Consider the following 17,336-nt stretch of genomic DNA (forward strand, 5'->3'; position numbering starts at 1 on the left):
GGGCAATGAATGAAATAGATCACATTCTAAAAGGCATTTTTAGAGTCTTGGAAGTTTTCAACTTTCTCGATTGGTCCCTCGGAGTCCTAGCCAAGAAAACTCAAGGACCGGACACATTTTTTTTCTCCGGAGGATTTGAATTGTGTCTTATCCTGTATGGATAAATCGGTGAGGGATGGGGCCAGCGAAATAGCTTCACTGTTTGGAGCAGGGGTCTTGAAGAAAAGATCAGTTTGTTCCGACACGGCATACAAACCTTCGGTCCTTTTACAATAGGAAGGTACTAGCGGCAGCTGGATAGGTCGTAAGCTTTCGAACAAGGGGTTCGGTAGTTAACTGCTTGTCCGACAGGCGCGCGCGCGCGACTGGGAGGTAAACAAATCACTTTTGCTTTCGGCCTCACAGCGAGTAGACGTGTGTGTTCGACGCTCTCTGCCCGCTTCTCGTCGTTTGCTTTCCTTAAGTATTGGTTGTGTTTGTGTATGAAAGAATCATTGTAAGTACAATCATTCCTCTTTTTTCATTGATTTGTGATATTTTGGTCAATTATGGAATCTCCTCGCCTCGCTACCCCACGGAGATATGCCCGGGTTATCGAAAGGGCGTAAATGCGGGAAGTTCCGCTCATTCCCGAAATTGACCCACATGTTTTGTGCGCTCGGTGTCGGGGGCGCGAATGACACCTGAGCAGAGCCATGTGAAGTTTGCAATAATTGGTCGGAGGCGCAGTGGACTTTGTATGAGGGCAGGAAGAAGAAGCGAAGGCCTGCAAAGGAGTCGTCGGAAAGCTCTCCCGCGACTCCTTTGGTTACGGACACTTCGTCGTCTTTCCTGCCGCCCGCTCAGCTTCCACGTTTGGCGCCTTCCCCTTCGGGGGGGTTCGGGGGGGGTTTCTAGGTCCTTCTCCTCACCTGACTTGTCGAGTGTGGAGGAGGGCGCTAGATACCCTGACGTCGAGTTGTACTCTGGGTCCTCTATCCGTTCGTCTTCGGGCGAGCGGGTAGAGGAGCCTGCTAATCACCCACTTTGACTTCCTCAGGTGCGCGGTTGCCGCGAAGGACGACCTCGGACAGGTGTGGGCATCGTTGGGACTGCAGGGCGTGCCGAGTGTCCAGGGGCTGCTCTACCATCTCGCTGGCTCCGTGGCGGTCACTCATGCGACGGTTACGACCACCACCACGACCCTCACAACACCTGGCTACGCTTCACCTCCTCACCTGGTGTACACCCCGCACGCGGTCTCTGTAACACCTACTACATCGGTGCAGGGGCCAGTTGCCGTATCACGGGGGAGTGTGTTGCCGCCACCTGGGTTTGCCGTGCTGCCGCGACCGGACTTCGTGTGCCCGAAGAGCTCGCCCCTGGACCTCCCACCGGTACCAAGGATGTCTGTGCCGCTGGTCCGTCCAACTGGACAGCCTGCACAGCCTGCCGTACCTGCCGTACCTGCCCAGCCGCCGTTCTCGGACGTGACGTTGATGACTACTGCTGCTGTTCCTGTACCTGCCCCTGCCGTCTCTACTGCTGTTCCTGTGATGCCTGCACCTGCTGACGTTGTTCCTGTTCCTGGCCCCGCTGCTCCCGATGCTGATCTGTTCGGACAGGTGCGTCCGGGCCCTGTTGCTTCGGCAACAGCAGCCCCGCTCCCGCTCTGGATGAACGATCTGACGTCGGTCCTGAGGAGGTTGACGAAGAAGAAGAAGAGGAGGAAGGTGTCGTCGTCGTCTTCATCGTCTTCTTCGTCGTCGTCTGCCGCCTCTTCCCCTTCTTCTTCTAAGGCTCCCCCGCCGAAGAAGAAGAAGGTCGCCTCCCCCCCCCTAAGAAGTCTCCTTCGGGAACTTCTAAGGGCCCGTCTCGCTCTGGTGAGACGGGGGGTTCTTCCGCTGGTCACCCTGCTCCTTCGGGGGCAGGACCCGTCTCTTCTTCCGCGAGGAAGAAGACTACGGGGACCAGAGGAGTGCCGGCTAACACCGGCACTTCCTCACCTGCTGGTAGTGGTTCGGCCACGGCAGCAGGATCCGTCTCGGCCTCTCGTCGCGAGATGGTACCGAGTGTACGGTCGCCTAACAGCGACCGTACAGCCAGGAACCAGACCTCTGAGTCCGCTCAGCGTCAGGTTCACGGCACGGAGCGGAAGACCTGGTGACAGCCGCTCACGCGACTCTCACTAGACCAGACCTCTCCGCTCTCGTGGCGAGCAGCTGGCTACCCGGGCGGACGTGACGGTCCATGACCGGCCACGGGAAGAGGTCCCCCCGTTCGCCGGCACCAGCCACGGCTGGTACCAGCGAACTGACGCGCCGTGAGGACACGCACCGTCTCACCGTGACAGTAGAGTCTCGCCGGTCGCCTGACCGTCACTCTCCGCACAGAGAGCGATCGGGTACGCGACCAGCCACCAGCTCTTCTGACACACGAGACGGGGTCGCTGTTCTCGGTCCAGCCGTTCTCCACAGCGAGACGGCTCGACTAGTCCTGCAGCTCGATCGCCGCGGGTTGACGATCGCCTGCAGTCTTCCAAGCCCGCTGGTTCTGCCAGCGAGCGAGGAGGGAGCGTCAGGTCTGCCTCTCCCATACCTTCAACCTCCTCGGGTTTACACCGGGAGGGGCGAGGTATTGAGGAGTGATTGTGAGGGGTGCGCCCCTCAGGATCCCACCACGTCGTCGTACGTACCAGGCACGGTTCTCGGACCAGCCAGGTCATACGCACAAGTGGTTGGAGGAGACCGAGAGGGGTCTGTCGCTGTTCCTCCCCTTGAGGGAGGAGGGTCTCGGGAGATGCTCCTGTTTGAGGGACTGGATGGTCCGACTCCGCAGGACGCAGTCATCCTGAGATCCAGAGGAACTTTGCCGAGGTTATTGCGCTGATTCGTCAGCACAACGACCTCGCGGAAGGATCGCCGCTCCCACCTTCCGAGCCCACGTCCCGGCTCGAGTCGTTCTGGGGCCCGAAGAGGGAACCCAGACCGACGGTGGGTTTGCCGCGTTCTGAGCTTGCGGACTCAGTGCTGGACCAGGTTGAATCGCTTGTCTCCGGACAAGAAACAGTTTCGCTCAGTCTGGCAGGTCGAGCAAGCTGCTTCCATCCTCTGCTGCGACAGCGGCGTTTTTACGTGCCATCTGAAGACCCGATGCCGCCCAAACAGGTGAACCCGGAGTTAGCCAGGCTGACTCCGGGTGTGTCTCTGCAGCAGCTCCTGTCCGAGAACCTATGGTTCTCGCAGCAAGAGGCACTCGGCCTGGAATCTACCGCCATGGCAGCTTTCCAGGCCGTCTCCTGGCTAGATCTGTGGTCCCTCACAGTATCTAAGGTCGCAGCCAACTCCAACTCCGGGGGAATTTCTCCCGAAGATGACTCGGCCTTTAGGAGACTTTGCCAGTCTGGAGGAAGAGCCATCTCCTTCCTTGCCCACCAGACGGTGAACCTGTGGGCCAAACCTGGTTCTCCGACGAAGGGACGCTGTCCTTACTCGGGTTTCCAGGGCGGCTCCGGGCGTGAAGCGGCGTTGGGACTTCGCAACGGACCTTTACGGAGTTCCACGTCTCTCTTCCCAGGAGAGATGGTGGACGCTGCGGTGGACAGACGGCGCACTGACGACAGTGACCGTCTGGTTCACCAGGCAGTCTCGAAGGCTTCTGGGCAGCCTCGGACTGCGGCCAAGTCTAAGAGCTCGGCTAGCGCTTCCTCGGTGGCTAAGACGGTAGCTGCGTCGAAGCCCCGGGGAAAGACTCTGTCTTCTTCGACTTCTACCAAGGGGAGCCGTAACCAGCCCTCCTCCCAGCCCTCCTCCTCCCGTGGAGGCTCTGGGAAGAAGTCGAAGAAAGGGGGGAAACGCTAGGGACGGCGTTCCCCCTCACCTGCTGCCGGAAGTGGGGGGGTGCCTGGCCAGCCATTGGGCAACTTGGCAGCGCTAACGGCGCCAAGAGACCTGGATTGTAGATGTCCTTCGGGAGGGATATCTATTACGCTTCGAATCTCGGCCACCCCTCACCTCCAACCCGTCCAACAGCAGTCGTACGTTCCAGGGTCATCGAAGGACGTAGCATTGAGATAGGAGATCAAGACCATGCTGAGCAAGAGAGCTGTAGAAATCGTCACGGATCAGTCACCGGGCTTTTACAGTCGACTCTTCCTGGTGGAAAAGTCTACGGGAGGCTGGCGCCCGGTGATAGATCTCTCTCCCCTGAACCGGTTTGTTCGCCAGACCCGGTTCACGATGGAGACGGCACGCTCAGTGCTCGACTCCATCAGGGGAGAACGATTTCATGCTTTCAGTGGACTTGAAGGATGCGTATTTCCAAATACCCATTCATCAGTCCTCCAGAAAGTACCTCCGCTTCATCCTCGACGGGACGGTGTACCAGTTCAGGGCACTTTGCTTCGGTCTCTCAACCGCCCCACAGGTGTTCACGCGAGTGTTCACTCTGGTGTCTGCTTGGGCCCATTCGCACGGGATACGTCTGATGAGGTATGTCGACGATTGGTTAGTCCTGGCGAGCTCCCGCTCGCAGTTGCTACAGGACAGGGATCGACTGCTCGAGTTCTGTCGCGATCTGGGGATCGTTGTGAACTTCGAAAAGTCCGATCTCGAGCCCAAGCAAGAGGGACGAAGTACCTGGGTATGCTGATCGACACGGTAGACAGGGCGAGTCTTTCCCGCAGACTCGCGGATCAGCAGATTCAGGGAGGCAGCCAACCAGTTCCTGTCTCGGCAGGAACAGGTAGCTCAGCGATGGCAAGTCGTGATCGGACACCTGTCGTCACTCGAGAAGTTAGTCCCTCACGGGCGTCTTCACCTGCGGTCTCTTCAGTGGAGACTAAAGGAGAGTTGGTCACAGGCGACGGATCCCCCAAGCTTTCCAGTGTCACTGACACCGGAGGTGAGGCAGGACCTAGCCTGGTGGCTGGACGACAGGAACCTCTTAAGAGGGAGTGCCTCTGCGCACTCCCCCCCCGGACATGCAGCTGTTCTCAGACGCATCGACGAGGGATGGGGCGCACACCTGGTGGAGGAGTTGCTGACTTCAGGAGTGTGGGACGAGAACGACAAGCACCTTCACATCAATGTACTGGAACTCAAGGCAGCGTTCCTCGCTCTCCAAGAGTTCCAGGACGCTTGATGGGACACTCAGTGGTGTTGATGTGCGACAACACGGTGGTGGCCTACTTAAACAACAAACAGGGGGGCCTAGTGTCTCTCCCGTTGTACCAGTTGACTCGGCAGGTGCACGAGTGGGCCGAGGCCACCACAATCAGAGCTGTCGGCACGCTACGTTCCAGGAAGAGGAAATGCGTAGTAGCAGACACGCTCAGCCGTCGGGATCAGGTGATAGGGACCGAATGGTCTCTACACCAGGACGTGGCGGAAAGGCTCTTCGACCTGTGGGGGCGACCAGTCGTGGATCTGTTCGCCACCCGGCACAACAGGAAGCTCCAGGTGTTCTTCTCGGCCGTGCCGGACCCATGGGCAGCTGCAGAGGACGCTCTTCAACACCCGTGGGACAACCTCTTCGTCTATGCCTTTCCCCCGTTCAGCCTGATTCGCAAGGTGATCAGTCGAGCACTGGTCACCCCGAATCTCAGGGTGATCCTGGTGGCTCCCAAATGGCCACAGGCCATTTGGTATCCGGACCTGCTGGCTCTTCTCGCAGGAGAACCGAGAGAGATTCCCCCTTGGCACAACCTTCTCGGCCCAGCCACACGTCGAGCGGTACCACCCGAGCAGTCCAGTCCCTACGTCTTCACGGCTGGCTGTTATCCACCATCTCTTGCGAACGAGAGGCTTTTCTCGTAGCGCAGCAACAGAGATGGCTGGGAAACGTCCGTCAGTCCTCTGCAGCTGTGTACCAGGGGAAGTGGGCCGTCTTCTGTGGTTGGTGTCGTAGACGGGGTCTATCTCCTCTCAGAGCCACTCTTCAGCAGGTAGCGGATTTCCTCGTTTTTCTTCGCCGAGAGAAAGCTCCTCTCAGTCCCCACAATCAAAGGATACAGAGCCGCCTTGGCGCTCGTCCTGAAACTGAGGGGATTGGACATCTCGAACTCGTTCGAGATCTCCTTGCTCATGAGGAGCTTCGAAAGGTCTTGCCCACCCAGGGAACTCAGGCCCCCTGCGTTGGATGTGACTCTCGTCCTTAGGAGTTTGACTCGAAGACCTTCGAGCCACTCCGAGAGTCGTCAGACAGGGATCTGACCCTCAAGACCCTCTTCTTGCTGGCCCTGGCATCGGCGAAGAGAGTAGGGGAACTTCATGGTCTTTCCTATGATGTACGACATTTCCAGGGGATGGGGATCTGTGACGCTCGATTTCGTCCCGAACTTCGTTGCGAAGACTCAGAAAACCGTCGATCCCTGACGACAGGTTCGAGTCATTCACGATTCCCTCCCTAATGGACTTCACCGATAATGATGCGGATGAGATGCTGCTTTGTCCTGTGAGGGCGCTACGGCGCTATCTGAAGAAAACTCGACACCTCAGGCCTGAGTGTCGACGCCTCTTCGTTAGCACCGGGGTAACCAAGAAAGAAGTATCCAAGAACACTCTTTCATTCTGGCTGCGTGAGGTCATCAGGAGGGCGTATGAGGATGTTGGTAGTGACGAACTCCGTACGTCCCGTCCGAGAGCTCACGAAGTCAGAAGTATTGGCCCCTCGTTGGCGTTTCGTAAGAACTTCTCCGTGGCGCAGGTCCTGAAGGCAGGGGTTCTGGTCTAACCAGACTACCTTACGTCCTTCTACCTTCGGGATATTGCCCACAGGTCCTTGGATACCTTTTCCTTGGGACCCGTGGTGGCTGCTCAACAAGTTGTGTAGCAAACCCAGACCCTCGCAGGGCTGAAACAGCATCGAGTCCTGGTGTGACTGTGTGGATGGATGTGTGAATGAGTGAGTGACTGGCTCCCTCTTCCCGTCTTTTCCTCCTCCTCTACCTGTGGGCAGAGGGCCACGGTCGTCACTACGCTGGATGAGGACGAGATGCAGGTGAGCTATATGACAGAGCCCCATCCTATCCCTTTCACTAGGGATAGGAGCAGAATATCCACCACTTCCTCCTACAAGGGGGGGGAAGTGGATGCCTACAAGAGTCAAACCCATGACTTTATATTTGCTCCTGTACAGGAACAAGTTCTTACATTGCTGGTACGAAGAGATACGCTTGCCTCTCTCTTAGTACTCGGTCCAGAGGTCTGACCATTGATCCTGCGGTGCACACCCCGATCAATCGGACAGAGGCTTGGATCCCTCCCTCGCTCTTACGACCAGGGAGGCTTCCAAGGTTGGGCGAACACCAGTCTGTTCACAAAAGACTCAGATTCCACCCACCAAGAAGTGAGTCTTCCTATTGTAAAAGGACCGAAGGTTTGTATGCCGTGTCGGAACAAATGACAATTTGTCCAAAATTGCATTTTTCCTAACTATACAAACCTGAGGTCCTTTTACACATAGCCCCACCTCATGCCACCCCTCACTCTGCCGTTTTTTTGCTTGGGAACCAAAAGCAAAAGTGATTTGTTTACCTCCCAGTCGCGCGACGCGCGCCTGTTCGGACAAGCAGTTAACTACCGAACCCCTTGTTCGAAAGCTTACGACCTATCCAGCTGCCGCTAGTACCTTCCTATTGTAAAAGGACCTCAGGTTTGTATAGTTAGGAAAAATGCAATTTTGGACAAATTGTCATATTTTGCTCATTTTTAACAAAGTCGGTCTCACATGCTCAGAGATCGTCTTTGCTTTTTGCCCCTCTCTCTACACAGCTGTTTCCTAAACACCTGGTTCAAGACATTTCGAAGGCTCTCTCTGCCAAAGCTACTCAGGACCTTCTAGCGCAGTCTGCAAGGAAGCCGCCGCCACCCCTACCTTCCAGACTAAGACAAAGAAAGCTAAGCCGACCTCTCAGGAACCTTTCGAGGGGCATCTACCTCTAGATCCTCTTCGTTCAGAGGTCGGAAACCAAATAGAAGAGGGAGGACTTTTACGAAGTCAATCAAACCTCCCAAGTAAGACTCAAGTCCTTCAGACAACTGTAGGCGCCAGGCTTTTACAGTTTGCAGAAGTCTGGGCCCAGAAAGACGCAGATGCCTGGACCCTGTCAATTTTGAGGAAGGGCTATCTAATCCCGTTCTCTTCGAGGCCTCCCTTGACGAATACCCCGAGGGAGTTGACGGCCAGATACAGGGACCCCATCATGAATCAAGCCCTCCGACTAGCGGTAGATCAGATGCTGGAAAAGGAGGCGATCGAACTAGTGGCAGATCATCTTTCGGCAGGCTTTTACAACCGCCTGTTCCTAGTTCCGAAATCCTCAGGGGGATGGAGACCGGTGTTGGATGTAAGCGCCCTGAACTTCTTCGTCGAAAAGAAGAAGTTCACGATGGAGACCACTGCCTCGGTGTTAGCAGCACTCCGTCCAGGGGACTGGATGTGTCCTTGGACTTATAGGACGCTTACTTCCACGTACCAATCCATCCTTCCTCGAGGAAGTTTCTAAGATTCATGATGGGGGGAAGAATCTTCCAATTCAGGGCCCTGTGTTTTGGCTCTCCACGGCCCCCCAAGTCTTTACGGCCATCATGAGGAATGTGGCACAATGGCTTCACCTAGAAGGGGTGAGGATTTCGCTCTATCTCGACGATTGGCTTATAAGGGCCAATTCCAGAGATCGTTGTCTGAAGGACTTGAAGAAAACCCTGGATTTGACTTATTCCTTAGGACTTCTGGTCAATCTGCAGAAGTCAAGTCTGATTCCCGCTCAAGAGTGCGTTTATCTGGGGATCCAGATGAACTCTCTGAGTTTTCGGGCTTTTCCGTCACAGGAGAGGATAGCCCGGGGACTCGAAAAGTAACAACCTTCTTAGGGAAAGAAGTATGCACAGTGAGGGAGTGGATGAGTCTGCTGGGGACGCTCTCCTCACTGGAGCAATTTGTTTCCCTAGGAAGGTTGCACCTGAGACCGCTCCAATTCTTTCTTCATCCGGAATTGGAGTCGTCCTTCTCAGGATTTGAAGTTCTCCCTGTCAATTACTCTTCAATCAAGAAGGAGTTAGCATGGTGGGCGGATCCCGACAAGTTCTCGCAGGGACTGCCGCTTCAATCCCAGAACCCCAGCCTGGTGTTGTTCTCCGATGCGTCGGAAACAGGTTGGGGGGCGACTCTGGGAACCAAGGAGGTGTCAGGAACCTGGATGGGGGACCAGTCTTCCTGGCACATCAACAGGAAAGAACTAATAGTCCCGTGTGGCTTGCTCTGAAGGAGTTCGAGTCAGATGTGACAGGAGCAGTTGTGCAAATAAACTCGGACAACACCACGGCTCTGGCATACATCAGGAAACAGGGGGGGACGCATTCCTTCTCTCTGTACGAAACAGCAAGAGATCTTCTTCTGTGGACAGAAGAAAGGGGATAAAACTTCTCACCAGATTCGTACAGGGAGAAAGGAATGTAAGGGCAGATCTCCTCAGCAGGAAAGATCAGGTCCTTCCCACAGAGTGGACTCTGCACCAAGATGTTTGCCAGAGCCTTTGGAAGTTGTGGGGCAGGCCTCTCTTAGACCTGTTTGCAACTTCAAAGAACAAAAGACTGGATCTGTATTGCTCGCCCATCTCGGATCCAGGAGCAATAGGGATAGACGCTCTCCTACTCGATTGGAAAGGACTCGATGTATACGCGTTTTCCCCCCCTTCAAGATTCTGGGGTTGACTTTAAAAAAGTTCGCAGAGTCAGATTCCGCGAGGATGACTTTGATAGCTCCCTTTTGGCCAGCACAAGATTGGTTCACAGAGGTGCTGGAATGGCTAGTGGATTTTCCAAGATCGCTTCCTCTAAGGAGCGATCTACTCAGACAGCCCCACTTCGACAGGTACCACAAAAACCTCCCCGCTCTCAGTCTGACTGGCTTCAGACTGTCCAGAAACTGGTCAGAGCGAAAGGCTTTTCGTCAGCAGCTGCTAAGGCAATCGCTAGAGCGAGGAGGTCTTCCACCTTACGAGTGTACCAATCGAAGTGGGATGTCTTCAGAAGATGGTGCAAGAGGAATAACGTTTCCTCTTCCAGTACCTCTGTGAATCAAATTGCAGACTTCTTTTTATTCTTAAGACAAGAATGTGGCTTAGTCGTTTCGACGATTAAAGGCTATCGTAGTATGTTGGCGAATGTCTTCAGGCACAGGGGCCTCAACTTATCGGAAGATAAGGACCTACAGGACCTTATTAGGTCTTTTAATATACACAACGAAAATGCAGTATCCTAAGACACCTAGCTGGAATTGGATGTAGTCCTTCAATTCCTTGGGTCCTCTAGGTTTGAACCCCCTAATTCAGCCTCATTCAGAGACCTTACCAGGAAGACTCTGTTTTTGATGGCTCTAGCTTCCGCCAGAAGAGTGAGTGAGCTTCAGGCGATTGATGGTAATGTGGGTTTTAAGGAGGACTCTCTCATTTGCTCTTTCCTTCCTGGTTTTCTTGCAAAGAATGAGAACCCATCAAGTCCATGGCCCAAGAACTTCGAGATTCGTTGTGGTTATCTTCTTTGGTAGGAGAAGAACCCGAGAGAACTCTTTGCCCAGTGAGAATGGTGAAATACTACCTTAGAAGAAAAGAGCAACTGAAAGCCAACCGAGAGGTCCTGTGGTGTTCAGTAAAAGAGCCTACTCGTCCATTGTCGAAGAACGCATTGTCCTTCTTCTTGAGAAGCCTCATCAAAGAAGCACACGGATCCTGCAGAGAAGAACATCTTAGGCTTCTTAAAGTGAAAGCACACGAAGTAAGAGCCATAGAACTTCTCTTGCTTCAACAAGAATATGTCCGTGCGAAAATCTGATGGAGACAACATTCTGGAGATGTCAGTCAGTGTTCGCGAACCACTACTTACGTGATGTGAGAATCACTTACGAAAAACTTAAATTGGCTTCGCCTTGGGCCCGTACGTATCTGCGGATTCAGTGCTGGGCAGGGAGCTGGAACTCATCCTGTTTAGTAGTATAAATTTTTCCCCCTTGTATTTGTTGTTGTTGGTTGCCTTAAAGAGGATGCATGAAGGCATCTCTTTAGGTCGTAATACTAATCTTTAGTAGTTTGGTTAGGTGGTCTGATGAGTGTGGCTCCTTGCAGTAGTAGTGGTTAGGACCTGTTAAGATAGGGACGAACTCCCTTTAACAGGATCCGACTTGGATTCTACCACACAAAGGGATCACATATCCCAGTGGTAGATCCGAGAGTCTTTCAGCATCAGGTCACGTCCTAGCTGTAGCTCTCCAGGCAACGCAGACTCAGAGACAATATCAATGAAGTCTTCTGCCTGAACAGGTAAGAAACCAAGGTTATTTATATCCTACAACATCAGTTGTTTCTTATCTCTCCTTATTACTTTAGCTGTCTCTTACCCTCCACCAAGGGTGCCAATCAGCTAAGTATATATCTGGCAGGGAAGTTCATGTACAAAAATGATATTGTTAAACTACAATAAAGTTTTGTACATACTTACCTGGCAGATATATACGTCTAATGGCCCACCCAGCCTCCCCTCAGGAGACAGGTGAAAGAAAAAAAAAATCTGGCTGGAGAGATAGATTGGTTCATACGCCCGCCACCCAGCGGCGGGTAAGGTAGACCACCTGACCTACCTGTCGCGTGTGCCGCGAGATTTGAAATTCTGTCGGAACGTCGGAGACTATAGCTAAGTATATATCTGCCAGGTAAGTATGTACAAAACTTTATTGTAGTTTAACAATATCATTTTTTTTTTATTTTGTGCAATTACCACATTACTTGTTTATAATAATTCATTTCAGGATGAATTAGATGAGCTGAGAAGTACACTGACAAGCAACAGTGCTCAAATAAAGGAATTGGAAAGACAACAGAGAAATTATTGCGCTCTTGTTAAAAAGCAGGAACTGCTGATTAGAATACTCAATGAACAAAAGGTAAGTTGCTTAAAAAATATCAGAAAATAATATCTAAAAGCATTTAGAAGAGCGGTTTACTCCAATTTAACAGTTAGGTTTTGATGAAGACTGAAAGTACGTACATATGGCTATTGATTAACCCATGTGCAGTGAAATAATTGTACATTATTTTGGGAGTAACAACCCTACATTTACCTTTATCTCTTTTTATGCAAACTGAGAATATTTATAATGAAAGTCATTATAATACAAACTCAGTCTTTGGGGATTATCACTGGAACTATAATATACTACAACAATATTCTTTATATTTTGAGGGTTGTAAGTGGTTTCATCCAGTTAAACACTATATTAATGTGCAAGTATATTATTTTGTGTATTTTAACATCTGTTTGTATGTGATTTGGCAATTTTATGGTTGATGACTAAACACTGGACTATGTACATGCAACTGCAATATATTAAGCCAAATGACATGCAAACAAGACAATATTTTTAATGTTTCTAAGCTTTCAAATGATTTTTTTGTGTACAGCTCATTACTCTTATAATGTTTTATATATTGTAACATTTATGTATGTGTGATTCGGCACCTTTTTTGTTGATTTCTTTTCTATTTTGTATGATGTTTTAACATTAGTTACTCACTAACATACTAACATAAAGATGCATACTGATATAAGTAGATTTTTATACTGTATTTCCATTTCATTTTTAACAAAAAGCTGCTTTATCATTGAAAATGCCTTGTGTCAGTACATTGTAACTTGAGCAATTAATGTATACACAAATAATGTCAGTTTGGTTCTACAGTCTTGTATGTGATACCTTCAGATAGAATGGAGAAACATTGGCATTTTTTCTTGGGGGCATTTGTAATCAATTTAGAAGTGCAGGCAGTCCCCGGGTTATGACGGTCTCGGCTAACGACGCTTTTCAATTATATTCATCAGAAATTATTTCCAGGGTTAGACGCATGTCCCAGGGTTACGATGCATGTTCCAGAGTTATGACGCCTACAAACGCTGGTCTGGCAGATGAAATATGACACCAAAAATGCAAAATAATCAATATTTAAAGGTTTTTTTATGAAAAATGCAATAAGAATGCAGTTTACATAGTTTTGAATGCACCTAAAGCATTAAAAGTAAGGTTTTCTTAGGATTTTTGACAATGTTCTGGCTTACGACGCGTCTCAAGAACAGAACCCCCGTCGTAACCCGGGGACTGCCTGTATTAAGATATTCCATGAATGTTGCAATGGTTATACGCTTCATTTTTTATGGGCTGGGGAATAGTCATTAATTTTAAACTTGATTAAGCCATCATATTTTGTTTTTACTCTGCCAGATAAATATTGGAGTGGCCAAAACAGCAGCGTGTTTAGAGGATAAGTTCTTGTCGATTCTAACTCCACTGCAGCCTCCTTGAAGCAGTCCTCCTGAATTATTAGGTAAAAATACCTTTTGCATGACTTTTCAGATGTTATGGCATTTGTAACAATCAGTTTTCACCCCTCACAATTCACCTTAGTTTCCATGAGGATGGCCTTCATTATTATCAGATTCCTCTTTCATCACAGTATTTTGCTTGAACTGTTAGGAAAATGACTGCAGTTCTGAAGGAAGAGCAAGTATAAACTTGACAGAGACTAACAGCACTTAAGAACATAGGGTTTTGAATAAGTGTATTTTATGTTGAAAATCTTCGAACTTCAGAACATGGGAACTGGCTATCTGGGCAAGCTTTGGATAAAGCACAGAATGAGGTTTCCTCGTATTTCAGACATATCTAGGTCACCTTTGATTATGATGTAAAGCCGGTACCACCACTTTATGCCTTGGAAACATTATCTGGAAGTCACTGTACACATTCTCATTTGTTTCCGTGGTGCAAGTTAGTTACGTTTCTAATACAGGCAATTTCTATTTACAATAACATAAATATAGGTGGCAACTTTTAGTATCTTTGTCTCAAATTACATAGGAGGAAAAATAAAATCAAGAATAGGGATTATATTTTTTATAAGAAAGTGTATATTAAAAGTTTGAAGATTGAAAAGTCAGTCTTACAAAGACCATAAAGATAAACTAAAAGTAATGCAAAATATCAATATATATACACGGTATTGCATAAGAGTAGTACGTACTGCATAGGCTACTCAGGGAGAACATAAATAGTCAGCTTGCAGTCATCACATATGATTGTTGAAACAAATGTAGAACAGTTAACAGTTAGCATCGATGGAGAAAACTCACAGTAGCAATTTGGACATTCTTCTGGGCAATTTTCTGTAGGAAAGTGAATAATCAAATAATTGTCATTTTGAATTTCACCAGGAGGGAGAAAATCATGAATAGTTGGAGCATGACTTTTATGGCACTTTCTCTTTTTAGCATCACAAAAACTTTGATTTCTGTTCTTCCTTTTTCCGCTGAATATTTCACAACCATCTTGATTTACAGAAGATGGCTTTTCTGTTAGGCCAACTGGCTTTTCTGTTAGGCCAACTGGATTTTCTGTTAGGCCAACTGGCTTTTCTGTTAGGCCAACATTTTCTTTTTCTCTGCAGTCATCTTGAATAGTAACATACTCAATGGTCTGGTCTAATCCTCCTATTGTAAATGCTGATAAAAGTTCATCGTCAGGCTCATCTTCTTCCTCAATGTTCAACTCTTCTTGTGACAATGCTTCTCTATCAACATTTTTAGCCATCTGAACAGTTTGTTTGGGTATTTTACATGTTAAAGGTATTTCAGTAGCTGATCGATGAGAGGTGGACACTGATTTTGGAAAAGACTGATTCACTTGCTGAATTTGACAATTGCATTGATTCATAACATTTTTCTCTCTTTGACATTTACACTGATTTTTAGCATTTTCCTCATTCTCATTTCTGTTTTTAGGTTCTCCTAAAGGAACTTCCGCTTCCTTCTGTGAAGTAATTGAAGAGGTGTTTTTGGATCCATTGATGTGTTTGTTCACAGTTTCACCTTGTACTGATGCCTTTAGTATATTTTTATCTTGGAGATTTGCACTTGCCGATACCTCCTCTGATTCCGAAAAAGAGTCGTCAGAGTCGCTGTTTTTAATATGTGCCTGCTTGCCTAACTCTCTCTCTTCCAGATAATCCCAACACGCCTTTATTCCATTCCTCCATGGATCATAATTTTCAATTGCACTTAATTTACACAAGTATTCCCTAACCTTCAACAGTACTGCATAGTCAGGGAGAGGGCCTTTTTTATTTTGACAAAATCTCTGAATTACAAGTTCCTTTCGTGAAAAATAGTTAAGATAGCTTAAACAAGACGTTTCCCATTTTGAAAATTCATGTTTACCGGATTGGTTTTCTTTACACACTTGTGTTTTGGAGTAAAAGACTTTCTTAAAAAAATCACAAGTAGCAATTTTGACTGTACAATATTTACACTCTATTCGGCCAAGAAAAAGATGATTGGCTATATCTTTTCCTATAACTTGAGAATTACATGTAAAACAAAAAATCTCTTCATTTTCACAGATATGATCAAGCTGAATTTTCTTACTTGTTTCAGTCTCTTTGTTTTTGTCAGAGTCATTAATTTGAGAAAGATCAGTAGGAGTCATGACTGAAAGTTCTTAATGAACTTTGCTTTGTCAAACTTCAAGGAGACAAGTAAACCTATTCACCTGATGAAACAAACTCTTGTTTTTCTTTATTACCACTTCTTTGATCTTCAGACATCCACTAAACTGATGTACTGGAATGCATTCAGGAATGGAAGACAAAACTGACAACTTTCTGCAAAAGAAAAAAGAAAAAAATATAGGAAGTAGCTTGCTGATTGATAATATATCCTTAATTTTTGTACATGAACTTTCCTGTCAGACATATACTTAGCTTACGTCTTCCTGACGGTTCAACGACAGAAGGAATTCAAAATCTCGCGGCTATAAAGCGGACAGGTAGGTCAGGTGATCTACCTTACCCGCCGCTGGGAGGCGGGTGTAAGAACCATCATACCTTTCTTGCCAGATTTTTTCTGTCGTCGGTGTCGACCACACCTGTTGTCGGTACCTCTTGACAGTTGGATTCTTTTCTCGTTTTCGCCCTGGATTGTTTCGAACGGGGACTTTTGGTGAAGTACCCGATCTTTTGGCCTGGCATTCGCGATTGTGGACAGTTATTGGACTTTTCTTTGGATTTTTCTTTGGATTTTTCTTGGATTCATGATGTCTGATGTTGATACTAAGAAAACTGCTATGTTTAGAGTTTGTTGTATGACTGAGTGTAAGGTGAGGCTACCGAAAGCTGCGGTAGACCCTCACACGGTATGTTTGAAGTGTAGAGGGAATGAATGCACCTTTAATAACCCTTGTAATGAATGTGAAAAGCTGAATGAGGATGAATGGAAGTCTTTGTCTTCCTACTTGAGGAAGCTTGAAAAGGATAAAGTTAGGAAAGCTTCTTCCAGGAGCAGTAGTAGATCTTGTATTAGCGAGTTGGATGTAGATAATCCTATTTTAGAAGTAGCTCCTTTGTCAGTTTCAGCTCCTGCTCCCTGCACCGAAGCCGAAGATGCGCCTTCGGAAGTGGCCTCAATGAAAGCCACCATTCGCAGTATGGAGAGGAAAATCAAGCAACTAGAAGGTAAGAGTGATTCCAATAGTGATTTGTGCAGTGAACCCAGTGCAGTGGAGGGTGCGTCTGATTGGCTCCCTAATGCTTCCAGGCCTAGACCTCTTCCAGACTCCCAGTCCCAGTGGAGGAGGAAAGTCGAAAGCCGCAGGAAGGTTAGGGAGCATCCCCAACGGTAGCTCCTGTTGATCGTTCCCAGGCTACCTTGGATCGCTCCAAGAGAGAAATTTTGCGCCAGTGCTTCTCGTCGTCGCCTTCGCCTTCTCCTAAAAGAGGATGGAGCTCTTCGGAAGCCTCGCGCCCTTCGAAGAGAGCCTGGAACGCTCCCGTGCGCCCGCCCTTCCAGCCCTGAAGTTTTTTCGGAAGAGCCTGAGGTGGAAGCGAAGAAGCGTAAGAGATCTCAGGAGTATCGTTCCCCGAACGGAGATCGAGCCTCGTCTCCTGTTCACGAGTTTGTGAATTCTCCTGCAAGGGTGTTGGCTAACCTTCAGGCGCAGATTTCGGCTCTGGCTGGCTCTCTTTGCGTGTCTTCTCGTCGTAGGAAGGACGTCTCGCTTCCTGTAAAGAAGTCCAGGCTCCCCTCTCCTGACTCTCGCTATTCGACGGAAGCGGCGCGCTCACCTGTGCGTTCGGATTCTCGCAGGAGGCTTTCTGCTTCGGACAAGATCACATCTGCGTCGAAGCGACATTCGCCTGACAGACAAGTTTCTCCTTCGGACAAGGAGCAAACTGCGCGTAGGAGATCCTCACCCTACAGACGCTCTTCTCGAGACAGGATCGCTCCCCTTGACAGGCGCCAAGAGCCTAGTAGGCACTA

At 49.0% G+C, this 17,336-nt stretch overlaps 2 protein-coding genes across 8 annotated transcripts in view; one reads left to right on the forward strand and one right to left on the reverse strand.

The window, feature by feature from the left end:
- Window positions 1-17,336, forward strand: part of LOC135204199 (uncharacterized) — an 89,993-nt gene that overhangs the window by 66,322 nt on the left and 6,335 nt on the right. For all 6 annotated transcript variants that reach the window (XM_064234290.1, XM_064234286.1, XM_064234289.1 and 3 more), the window contains exons 6-7: window positions 11,782-11,916; window positions 13,249-13,351. In XM_064234290.1, coding sequence (XP_064090360.1) covers window positions 11,782-11,916; window positions 13,249-13,329 — 216 coding nt within the window. In that variant the 3' untranslated portion in view covers window positions 13,330-13,351. The remainder of the gene's footprint in view (window positions 1-11,781; window positions 11,917-13,248; window positions 13,352-17,336) is intronic.
- The window catches only part of LOC135204197 (uncharacterized), a 35,408-nt gene continuing 31,977 nt past the window's right edge, over window positions 13,906-17,336 (reverse strand). For both annotated transcript variants that reach the window (XM_064234280.1, XM_064234279.1), the window contains exon 2: window positions 13,906-15,682. In XM_064234280.1, the coding sequence (XP_064090350.1) occupies window positions 14,056-15,507 (1,452 nt within the window). In that variant the 5' untranslated portion in view covers window positions 15,508-15,682 and the 3' untranslated portion in view covers window positions 13,906-14,055. The remainder of the gene's footprint in view (window positions 15,683-17,336) is intronic.

Source organism: Macrobrachium nipponense, chromosome 44 (genome assembly GCF_015104395.2).
Source record: "Macrobrachium nipponense isolate FS-2020 chromosome 44, ASM1510439v2, whole genome shotgun sequence".
NCBI lineage: Eukaryota > Metazoa > Arthropoda > Malacostraca > Decapoda > Palaemonidae > Macrobrachium > Macrobrachium nipponense.